Here is an 11869-nt window from a genome sequence, read left to right as displayed (position 1 = left end):
TAAAAGTGTTAAGTGGTCTATTTCATTTTCTACCCAGAACTATTACAATAAGCAATTTTACATGTGACATTTAAAACAAAACATGCTAAGATCAACAGAAAATATTTATTAGAAGGGTCAAAATATGCTCAAGGTCTGTATGTGGACTTTTTAATTTCATCGATTTAAAAAATGATGAATATTGATCATCACATACCATATAAAGGCCATTTACTTTGGGTACCACTTATTCAAAATGTGTTTCTTGGGAGGACACCCCCATGTCACGTACCAAGTGTACACATGCGGATGCCCTGGGCCTGGAAGTGAACATTTGCGTGATCTTTCCCCCCAGGTCCCATGGGAAGACCTCCGCTATCTTTTTGGTGAGATCATGTATGGGGGCCACATCACAGATGACTGGGATCGCAGGCTGTGTCGGGTGTATTTAGAGGAATTCATGAATCCATCTCTGGTAAGACATTTTTAAAAATTCACTGAGGAGAAACTTCTGGTAAGAATTATTATTGCACAGAGGTATATATGTGGAGGCTACAACGTGACTCTGAAAATGTCATTGTGTAAATAATTCTTAGATGTTATTGAGGATTCCTGGCTTTTTGTGAATGCATTCTGGCTCACCTTCATGGGAGCTGGAAATGTGTTCGAAATGCAGGGTCTTGGGCCGCATCCCAGACATAGAGGATCAGAATCTGTGTTATGACAGGTGGTTTCTGTGCCCAGGGGAAGCAGTGTCTCACACACTGACTCACTGGCCTTTGGAATAGCCGGGTAAGGTGTGCAGAACTGACAGTTAGCCCATTTTATAGACAAAAAGACTGAGACCCAGTAGTTGGCCCCAGGTCACTCAGGGAACATGGGCAAGCGCTCTAGCCTGAAGACGGGTGCATTGATTTCAATTGGAGGACTCTGAAATTAGTGGAATTTACCGTTTTTCCCTGTCACAGAAGCCATGGAGTCTTCTCAATGTTAACCACTAACCCTGACTGAATACGTGCTCAGGAGAAATGTGGTGGGGAACCCAGCTCTTCCTTCTGTGAGGCACGGGAAGAGCACGCCTGTACTGGCATTTAGAGAGGAGGCACCCGCTGCCCATTTCTCATCTTTCTAACCCTGGGTCTGTGTAGACCAAACACCCATGTGGTTCATGACCAGGGCTGTGCTTTCTGGCCAAAGGACTCAGTCCTTGTTTCGCGCACTGAAGTAGCCGTGAGCGGTGGCCACATTTCTCCCATGCTCTCTCTCTCAAATGGTTTCCAAGTTCATGGCCATCGAATGGTTATTTCTTGGAAACCCTGGAAGCCCTTTGTCATGTTATCTCGGACAAAACACCAACTGTGTTTAGAGCAGTGCCATTTTTTTAAAAAATAGTTTGAGCAACCTCCTGTTTATCATTTCTCTGAGGACTGCGTCTCATAAAAACATTCTGTAGTTTCGATCACCTTCCTTGAGTCCCCTTTGAGAAATGATATAATTGTGTATTAGAAAACATGGTGTGTTGCAGTCTAATTTAGAAAATTGGGCACAGGTTCTTTTTTAGTACTTTTCATCATGTTAAACAATTTGGGAACAATGCGGTGGGGGGGGGGGGGATAATTTCCTGCCATGTGACCATTCCCTTAAGTTAGTTTCTCTTGCTGGTGAGTCTCTTGGTCTTTCCTGAGTTCCAAGTGAGCAGAATTTCACAGGTCAGAGAGACACTTTCAATCTAACACAACCCAAGTCACTCCTCAGAAGAGGTCTGGAGCAGGTTACCATGGAGACAGGAAAGATAAACTGGGGTAGAGCGTGACCTTTACAGAGGCTGATTTCTTGGCATGATGGTAGAGGTCGGGGGCAGAGTGAGAAGCTCATACTGATGTTCTCTCTCTGGCTCTGGCCTGAGGGTAAGGAGCGAATTACTGTTGCCAAGCGAGACCGTCCATTAACCTTCACAAGTCTGAACTCCCATTCAAATTATTGTAAAATAAATACAGACAATAGAGCCTTGGCGGGGGGGGGGGGGGGAGCATTCCAGGAGTGTGCTAGCCCTTTAAAAAATTTCGGTGCAGATCTGGCGAGGTTTTCAGGATGGGAAGGCTTCATCTGCAATCTCACATCCTCTCTGGACAGTACTACCTACCTGTTCAACTCACCAAAGGAAGGTCAAGCCAGGGCGACTCCGTGGCAGAGGCTGTAGGACCCAGTTATTCTGTTCTCATGCAGACGTTTCCTGCTCATGCTGTTTATAGTATTGGGAACTTGATTTGACACTTCAGCACCTGCCGGGGTCTTCTTGCCACTTCTCACATTGGTTAACTTATTTGGAAATGGGTATCTTTGGTTGCATTGGACTATGCCCAGAAAGCAACCAATGACACGGGGTTTCAAGTTATGCTGCTCAGAATACTCTGTGACATTGTCCTGTTAGGATGGGTGAGTTCCTTGTTGGATAAATGCATCTGCACTCAGGGAGGGTTCCCTGATGGCAGTGAGCCTTAGAGTGTCTCAAAGTTAGGCAATTATTAATATTCTCTCATGTACAGCGTGTACTTGGCAACGCAAAACAAGTAATACATTAAACTACTTTTGCAAAATAAGGTATTTAGTTACCTGAAAGCTGTCATATTTTAAAAACTATTTTGGTGAAATTAGCCTTGGCTGGTGTGGTTCGGTTGTTTGGGCATCACCCTGTGCACCGAAGGGTCGCTGGTTCGATTTCCAAAAGTGGCCGCACCATTTTGTAGCCACCAGCCATGTATGAGGATCCTATTCTCTCCACATTCTTGCCAACACGTTTACTGCCCATATCCTTTACCTTTTCCTGGTGCGTGTGAAGTGTATGGAGTTGTGGTGTTGACTTGCATTTCCCTAAATATTATGGTATTAAGCATCTTCTCTTCTGCTTGGCCACATGTGTATCTTCTCGAGAGCAATGTCTGTTTAGAACTCTTGATTCTTTCAGGCATAACAGTCTTTTCAAACGGCCCTCCCCCACGTGCAGACAGATGCCACGTGCAGAGAGTTTTGTGACCCAGGCCCATCAGCAGGAAGCAGCTTTTCATAAACGCCCTGGAGTGGGCAGGGGGCAGGCCCGGGCTGAAGCAGGATTCACGGAGCTCCTTGAGTACGAAGCCTTTGCAGGGTCCTGAAAGCAGAAGGAGAACTCAAGTCCCTGTTCATAAAGTTCATGTGCAACATGTCATTTGAAGCGGGGCTATGAAAAGTGTGTGTCCTGGGAAAGCATAGCTAGAGAGTCCTGCTGAAATGAAGTCAGAATTAATATTAACATCAAACATCTGCCTGGGCAAGTTACGCAAAATGGGGCTGTTTGGGAGAACCAAAGACGGGAAGCATGTGTCAAGGTGGCCAGTAAACAAGGCGGCTCAGCTGTTCCCTGGCTGTGTGTGTATCCTGCTGCCCCAGGCAAACTTCAGACTGAGTCTTCTTAGGGATCAGCCTCAAGTGTGTTCCTTGGACTCCTCCCGAGGTCAGCTTGGTGCCATCCACAGAGCAGAATGATCAATTATGAAAGAGCTGCAAAACATTTTAGGGAGCCTGCTATCCAGTGGTGTACTGGGGCTGCGTAGCAGTTTCTCAGTGTTTAGGAAGCAAAGATGGATGCCCAGCTATCTAATTTTATTTTTTGAGAGAGAGTGAGAAAGGGAGCAGGGAAGAAACATCCATGAGAGAGACACATCGGTTGGTGGCCTCCCATATGAGCCCCGACCAGGGCTGGGGATCGAACCTGCAACCCTTCGGTGGGTGGGAAGATGCTCTATCCACTGAGCTGTACCACCCAGGGCTGATTGATGCCCCTTTTGTGTGGAATAACCGATTTCTCCTTTGTGGTGGAAGATTGAAGATGAGCTTCTGCTGGCACCAGGCTTTGCAGCGCCCCCTAACCTATCAGATTACTCCGGCTACCACCAGTACGTCGAGGAGACACTTCCTCCAGAAAGCCCCACTCTGTACGGCCTGCACCCAAACGCGGAAATAGAGTTCCTGACAGTGACGTCCAACACTCTCTTCAGAACTTTGCTGGAGACGCAGCCCAGGAAAGCACTCGTCAGCCAGGAGCTGGAGCCGTCCACAGAAGACAAGGTGAGGGTCTTTCTTGTCTTCGCTATTGAGGCCTAATGTATACACAGTGCAGTGCACTGACCCAAGTGTACAACTCCGTGGGCTTTTTACCTTGGTATATACCTGTGTAACCACCCAGACCAAAATACAGAATATTTCCAATACTCCAGAAGGCTACTCATGCTCCTTACTGGTCAATATACCCTCCCCTCCAGCCCAGGGGTAACCTTGCTCTCCATATCTCTATCACCATAGGTTTGCTTTGCCTGCGTTTGAACTTCAGACACACACACACAGCCATACAGCCATGTACTCAATGTGTGGCTCCTTCCATTGCACATTACATTTGTGCGTTTCATCCATGTGTGCACTGACCAATGCACAGTTCTTTAACCTGTGTAGGATGGATGTTTGGGTTGTTTTTAGTTTTTCTCTATTATGTATATCACAGCCATGAACACCCTTGTATAGTCTTTTGTCCATAAACAAAGGTAGTTCCCCAAAATATCCACTCATAATACTCATACTCAGAAGTGGAATTGCTGGAGCAAAGGACACAATGTTAGCACACTAGCCATCAGATCGTATTATAGCAAGGCCCCAGGAACTGTCAGTGTTATTTCTTAAAGTTTTTCAATTACTTATTGCCATAAGGCCATTTGTTGAGAAACTTATTTGTAATTTAGAAACTATAGGATGTGTTGCAGGGTATTGTGTTCTATATACTAACAACTTCCATATGAATGTTAGATTTTTTTTTTAAAGAAAATGAACAAGATAAAAATTCATCCATTTGGGGAAAGGTATAGTTGTGAATAGAAGCAGGGAGGTAGACGAGGTTTTCATCTAGTTTTTGGATTTTAGTCTTTCCAACAAGGAAGCCGATCATTCAACCAGAAAATGCAAAGCAAATGAGGTAAAGATGCCTCAACACCCCAGAGAGGCAAAAAGATTGTAGCAACAACCATCTATTGAGTGCTTACTCGGGGCACTAAAGAAAGTGCTCAGGATAGTATCCGGATCCTTATTTCAGAGATAAGCTTACACAACATCCCAAAGCCCACGGCTAAGAAGGGCCAGTGAAGGAAACCAAATTCGAGCTGATTCCAAAGGCCATTATTTTACCAAACTTCCAGACTACCCTGTGTTTCAGACTCTACCACTATTATAAATGAGTTTAAGATTTCAGAACCTGACAAGTTACCTGCCAGGGTGCTAAAGCAAACTGCAAGCCTGGTGTCAGCACCATAGGCAGTAATCTGAGAAATCAAGGAAAGAGGGAAAGTGTCTGAGGCTGAAGACAGGCAATACTCAGGTCTTCTGTCCATTGTAGGTATTTGTTGGTTTTCCACAGCTCGGTTAAGTGGCTTAGATAGAATAAATAGGCACCTCGGAGAACGACACACACATCCGTGTCTCCAGTGTTAAATCTTTCATTTCTTCAGGGCAACAGTTAGAGAAGATAGACCTCCTTGTTGAAAATGTTGACCAAATTGCTCCCCAAATTTTAAGATATGTTAGAGGGCAATATCAGAGTCATCAGAATTAGCTCAAGCTTAAACGACATCTTTGGTTTGTGTGACTTTTCAAATGACTATTTAAGTTAACGTATTACAAAATGTAATATGCCTAAACATTGGGGTTATACTTCCCGATTGCATTTTTACGTACCCATGAAGTGTAGTTGATGACAGTTCTTCATTCCCTAAATGCTAATCCTATATGAACTGCAAATAGTAGCTCCTCCCGGTGGGAACTAACGGGGGAGGCTACTCTGATGCAGAAGGGAAGTGAGGCAGCTGGCAGTGCCACTCCTGGGAATGCCCACCTCCTGGGAGTGGGAGGCATTTTTTAAATGCATTCGCGTTTTGGGAGAGTTGTATGATATATTCTGGGACTTAACAGCCAACAAAGCTATATAGTCACTGTGACCAAAAATGAAATAGGAGCTAAATCTTCGTGTGTTCGTGATTTAAGGTGAAGAACATCTTGGATGACATCTTGGAGAAACTCCCAGAAGAGTTCAACATGGCAGAGATCATGCAAAAAACCTCAAATAGAAGCCCCTACGTTCTTGTTTGCTTCCAAGAATGTGAGAGGATGAACCTCCTCCTGCGGGAAATCCACGTGTCACTTCAGCATTTAGACCTCGGCTTGAAGGTAAGCTGAAGTGGGTGAGAGCTGGCTTCCCTGCATCGGAAGGTAGTCACGAGGCGGCTTTCTTCTTCACGCAAGGGGGAGCTGACGCCGACACCTGCTGTGGAAGCCCAGCAGTCCGCGCTGAGTTACGACATGGTGCCAGACACGTGGAGCAAACTGGCTTACCCATCTACCTACGGCCTGGCCCAGTGGTAAGCTGCCCCGTCCAGGCTCCCACTGCCTTCGTCTGCCTCCATGCTAGTTCATTGTTCTGAAGTGGTCAGCCCAAAAGAGCTATAGGTTGTGCTTTGTGACTAAACTCAGTAAGTGTGCAAACTACCACCAGTTTCAATTGCGTTTCCCTAACGTGTTGCCTACTTCAAAAGCAAAAATGGATTAAAAGTCAAGATCAGAGCAAGATTCAAATTCGACCTCTTCCTTGTTAGCTGTTTGAGCCTGGACAAAATATCTGACCTGATTTCTCATTTTATCATCTGAAAAATGCAGATAATAGAATTCCCTCACTCGGGGAATTGTTGTTATGGCCATGAGAGGCAACTTGAAATTTCTCTCATGTCATTATAGACCCGCAATTTCAGTTTTTAAATAAAACAGTCTATTGGCTTATATGACTGAACAACCCACAGGTAGTTCCAGCTTCAGACTTTGCTTGCTCCAGGCCAGAACCACCCAGTAGGAGCTACAAATGGTCTGTGGTTGGTAGCTGCCTGAGCTGGAACTCAAATCTCCTAGGACGGTATTAGTAAATATTTGTTGTTTCAAATTTCATCTTATTTTCAATATTTCTATTTCCATTTATTGCTTTTTGAAATTGTTCTACCTTATGCTACATCGTTTTTGCTTCTATTTTTACCAGTTTTTTCTACTTCTGGGCTCTTCCGATTTAATTTCCTTTTCCTTACCCAATCACTTCTAATCCTTGACCTTGTTTATACAAGGAATCACTCCCTTTAAAAAACAAAACAAAACTTACTGCAGATTGTTTGGCTGTAGTATTTATCCTCTGCAGCAACCTGTTAAAGTCTTTTTCCATCCCTGCTTTCCCCATCCCCTGCCCTTTTCCTGTGTTATACAGCCTCATATGTTTTCCCTACATCAGGGGTTTTTAACATGGGGCAGGGCACTGGGCCGTGTTCTCAGCTAGCGGGAGTTTTCCTTCTGGTGACCCAGGTCTCAGGCAGACCTTTCCTGCAGGGCGTTCGTGGGGATGATCCCCATTCGGCCCTGCCTCCCTTGCAACTCTGAGCCAAACCAGGTCCCAGAAAAATCCAGGGCCAGCCGGAGTGGCCCTCACCCTGGAGAACTGCATTGCTGGCTTTTCCGCTGGGCTGTCTTCTCTGTGCTGTTTCCCCACCATCTCTAACATTCCCTAAACCTCCAACTCAAGGTTTCACGTGTCTCCTAATTTTATCAAAGACGTTCACGTTTCCTCAGAGGTAAATTGCAGGTACTTCCTCCCTTGCATAACTGCTGCTGAGAGGCAAGGACCTGAGTGAAAACAGCAGTTTCTCAAACCCCAGGCATGTGATGGATAAAACAACTTCACAATAACCTTTCCTGCTTTCAGGTAATTATCGCGTGTGGGAAGGCTGTTGTCAAATGCTCCACTCCTCTCTCTGCCTTTCCCAGCAACACGCGTCTAGTAACAATCATCGCAGCCTTCCCCTCCCCACCCCGACACATGTGAGGGGTCTCTCCCGTGTCTTCCTACGCACCCTGCATGTACCTCCCTGCTCCATGTCGGCACCTGTCAGCCCAGAACTTACAGATCACCTGTGTACAGTCACCACATAGCACAGAGAGGAGCTAACTAACTGCTGGATAATGGAGACAAATTTTCCATATTCCCCGGTGTTTCTTGTCCCTAATAGTAACAGTTGTAAGATACGCAATCTCTGCTGGAAAAAATCTAACCCCTTTAAAGGGACAGCAGTCTGCAAATCATCAGGTAAGGATTTCACTGGTTCTCAGTGGGGTGCCTGGCTACCACCACCCACTCCTCCCCACAGCTGACTGACAATCTCACTGAGACATGTCTGTCTTACTAAAAATAGAAAGCAAGCCGATTTCTTCCTACCTTCTATGAACCAGGTTTAATGACCTCCTCTTGCGATGCCGAGAACTGGACACTTGGACACAAGATCTCGCCCTCCCAGCTGTGGTGTGGCTTTCTGGCCTCTTCAACCCTCAGTCCTTCTTAACTGGTAAGGTCTGCTGCTCACAGAACCGCACCCCCAGCAGAAATCCCGCCGTGAGTAGCCTTCCCCGCCCTGCTCACCGTGCCTCACGCGGTAGCCATTACAGAAAAGGTGCAGGAGCGACAGAGGAAATGGCACTCCGGGCAGGGGAACAGCAGCAAAGGGAAGGAGGCCCAGGAGCAGCCAAGTGAGGTGGGATGTGGTTCCTTCCAGCAACAGTTTTCTGCCCAGGGCCACACAGTCTCTGCCACGACAGTGCCCAAGCCACCGGGCAGTACTGACCCAATGGGCGCGGCTGTTCCAGTAAAAGCTCATTTCCAAAAGCCGCGAGGTTGTCCTGCAGGCCTTCGTGTACCAGCCCTGGCTCTAATGTGGCCACACGCAAATACACAGAACCCAGCGACACTGGCGGGGCCAGGGCAGCCTCAGTAGATGCTCAGCTTGCTGGTGGCTCCTGGGAACCTTACGGCCAACTTGACAACATTAGTTCATTCTGTGCCTTCCCCTCCCACAGCAATCATGCAGACCACGGCTCGAAAAAACGCGTGGCCGCTGGATAAAATGTGCCTGACGGTTGATGTGACCAAAAAAAACAAGGAAGACTACGGCCACCCCCCAAGGGAAGGCGCCTATCTGCACGGGCTCTTCATGGAAGGTAGGCCCCGCGGAGCGCGGGGAAGGCTGTGCAAGGGAGGAGTGACCTTTGTTTCTCACTCAAGTCAGTGTTTGCCCTTCGTTTACTCTTTCTCAGTATTTGCTCGCGTTAGTGGGTATTTACCTCATTTCTTGCTTTTTAAAAAATTAAATGCCAAGATGTGTATCCAACGTGAGCCATATTTTAAGGCATCTGGGGTGATGGCTTTCACTTAGATTTGCTCATGTATCTAATGTTAACACCACAGGATCATTTACAACCTACAATGAATTGAAGTTATTTTGCTTTTCAATATAATCAATTCAAAATCTTTCTTCCACCACTTTTTTACTGCAAGACTTCTCCGAGCCTCTAAAAGAGCTGATGCACACTGTAAACCTCTAAGGCAGTGGTTCTCAACCTTCCTAATGCCTCGACCCTTTAATACAGTTCCTCATGTTGTGGTGACCCCCAACCATAAAATTATTTTCGTTGCTACTTCATAACTGTAATTTTGCTACTGTTATGAATCGTAACTTAAATAACTGATATGCAGGATGTATTTTCATTGTTACAAATTGAACATAATTAAAGCATAGTGATTAATCACAAAAACAATATGTAATTGCCGAAACCGGTTTGGCTCAGTGGATAGAGCGTCAGCCTGCGGACTGAAGGGTCCCAGGTTCAATTCCGGTCAAGGGCATGTACCTTGGTTGCGGGCACATCCCCAGTAGGGGGTGTGCAGGAGGCGGCTGGTCGATGTTTCTAACTCTCTATCTCTCTCCCTTCCTCTCTGTAGAAATCAATAAAATATATTTAAAAAAACCCAATATGTAATTATATGTGTGTTTTCCGATGGTCTTAGGCGACCCCTGTGAAAGGGCCGTTCGACCCCCAAAGGGGTCGCGACCCACAGGTTGAGAACCACTGCTCTAAGGGGAGGAGTATGCAATGTTTTCTAATTTTATTTAGCTATGCATTTGTACCTGAAGAACGTTTTCAGAAATGCCTGTCCTAGTCTTGGCCAAAATGCCCTTTTACAAGTGCCACATGTACACGTGTTTGAGGGCAGGTGATGGGAATGAGGTACCTGAACGAGGTGTAAGATAAGGGGCCGTGGGGAGAGAATGTGGTGAATTGGATGGAGGCTTCTTTTACTCTGTAGCATTCAAATGCACGTTACTTTTACAGGGAGGGCAGACTAGTTTGCTTCACTGCAGCGGTTCTCAACCTGTGGGTCGCGACCCCTTTGGCGGTCGAACAACCCTTTCACAGGGGTCACCTAAGACCATCCTGCATATCAGATATTTACATTACGATTCATAACAGTAGCAACATTACAGTTATGAAGTAGCAACGAAAATAATTTTATGGTTGGGTCATAACATGAGGAACTGTATTTAAAGGGCCAGAAGGTTGAGAACCACTGCTTTAGTGTGTCTGGATTGTGATAGGATCTGTTTTTATAAAATTTACTTTTCCTAAGAGTGTAGATGTTAAGCTCAGGAGCAATGAATGGTCTGCTTACCGTGTGTGCGTGGCTGGCAGGGATCTTACCCTCCCTCTCGTACCTCAGTCCTGGCCCAGCTCACTCAGAAAGTCACCAACAAGCAGTAACGTGACAAAACCGGAACGTTTATTGCCTGTAACAATTACAAGACGCGGCCCAACACGTCCCCCCCTGCGTTCTCTTTGCTGTAGGAGCCAGATGGGACACCCAGTCCGGAACCATTGCGGAAGCCCGCCTCAAGGAGCTGACATCGGCGATGCCAGTCATCTTTGCAAAAGCCATACCCATGGACAGACAGGAAACCAAACACACCTATGAGTGCCCTGTGTACAAAACCAAAACGAGGGGCCCCCACTACATCTGGACCTTCAGGTTGAGGAGCAAAGAGAAGACGGCCAAGTGGGTCCTGGCAGGCGTGGCTCTGCTGCTGGAGGCGTAGACGGGACCTCACTCCTCCAGGCCCGGCGAACAGTGAGGATTTTTCATTGTCATTGCGCTGTTCTCCTGCACATTTATTCTACTGAGAGGCATAAAACATTCCAGCTTCTGTAACTTTTAAGTAACTGTGCATTAACTTTTCTTAAACACCATCCTTAAAAAGTGGGGAAAAGGAAGAGGCTAACGTAGGAAGAATTACTGGAAACCTAGTCGGAACGTGTTCATGAATTTTTAGCTTTCCCCAGAACAGTGTCTCTCCCATTTTCATGAAGCTCCCAGTGACAATACCACCTCGAAAACAAAGGGGTTGGAAGACTCCTGGTCAGTAAGAGGGATTTTAGTTCTTGTAAGATAAGTAAACAAAATCTTTTTTGAATTAAAAATTAGCTCTTACATTCTTTTAAAATATAGAAGCAACTGGCAGCAGGCAATCCTGAAAGAAGAGGCGGACGCTACGAGGCCTCCAGTGTCGGTAACGTGACAGTCCACTTTTTGTTCATTCAAGTTTTAATAAAACAGAAAACTCTAGTACTCTCATCTGCGGTTAATTGCACTTTGTAATTTAGGGGAACATTCTGCAATAGAAATTTCCAATCACCTAGAGCAGGATACACCAGGTAGTTTGAACGATTGGTCAGGATAAGGTAAACTAAAGGTGCTGTAACAACTTGGCCTAGAGTTACTAATTGGGAGGTAAAAGGTCAAGGCAGCATCTGTAAACAGTGTCTAAGGCAAGAGCTACTTATACAATGTTTTCTCTGGAACTTACCTGCGCTGTAACTGTGCTTTCTAATCACCTGTGTATATAAGATTTCCTCAAGGTGCTTAGCTGTCTTCCTGAGATATCTTTGTAAGCATATAAAC

At 45.9% G+C, this 11869-nt stretch overlaps 1 protein-coding gene across 1 annotated transcript in view; it reads left to right on the top strand.

Moving 5' to 3' along the window:
* Positions 1 to 11859, top strand: part of DNAH11 (dynein, axonemal, heavy chain 11) — a 217490-nt gene extending 205631 nt beyond the window's left edge. Inside the window, exons 75-81 of the mRNA XM_014544612.1 lie at positions 335 to 454; positions 3838 to 4083; positions 6040 to 6222; positions 6298 to 6413; positions 8314 to 8426; positions 8935 to 9075; positions 10759 to 11859. Coding sequence (XP_014400098.1) covers positions 335 to 454; positions 3838 to 4083; positions 6040 to 6222; positions 6298 to 6413; positions 8314 to 8426; positions 8935 to 9075; positions 10759 to 11006 — 1167 coding nt within the window. The 3' untranslated portion in view covers positions 11007 to 11859. The remainder of the gene's footprint in view (positions 1 to 334; positions 455 to 3837; positions 4084 to 6039; positions 6223 to 6297; positions 6414 to 8313; positions 8427 to 8934; positions 9076 to 10758) is intronic.
* Positions 11860 to 11869: the final 10 nt, after the last annotated feature.

This window comes from Myotis brandtii, unplaced genomic scaffold (assembly GCF_000412655.1).
Source record: "Myotis brandtii unplaced genomic scaffold, ASM41265v1 scaffold374, whole genome shotgun sequence".
Classification (NCBI taxonomy): Eukaryota; Metazoa; Chordata; class Mammalia; order Chiroptera; family Vespertilionidae; genus Myotis; species Myotis brandtii.
The sequence above is the reverse complement of the archived record's forward strand: the minus strand, read 5'-3'. Positions and strand labels throughout refer to the sequence as shown.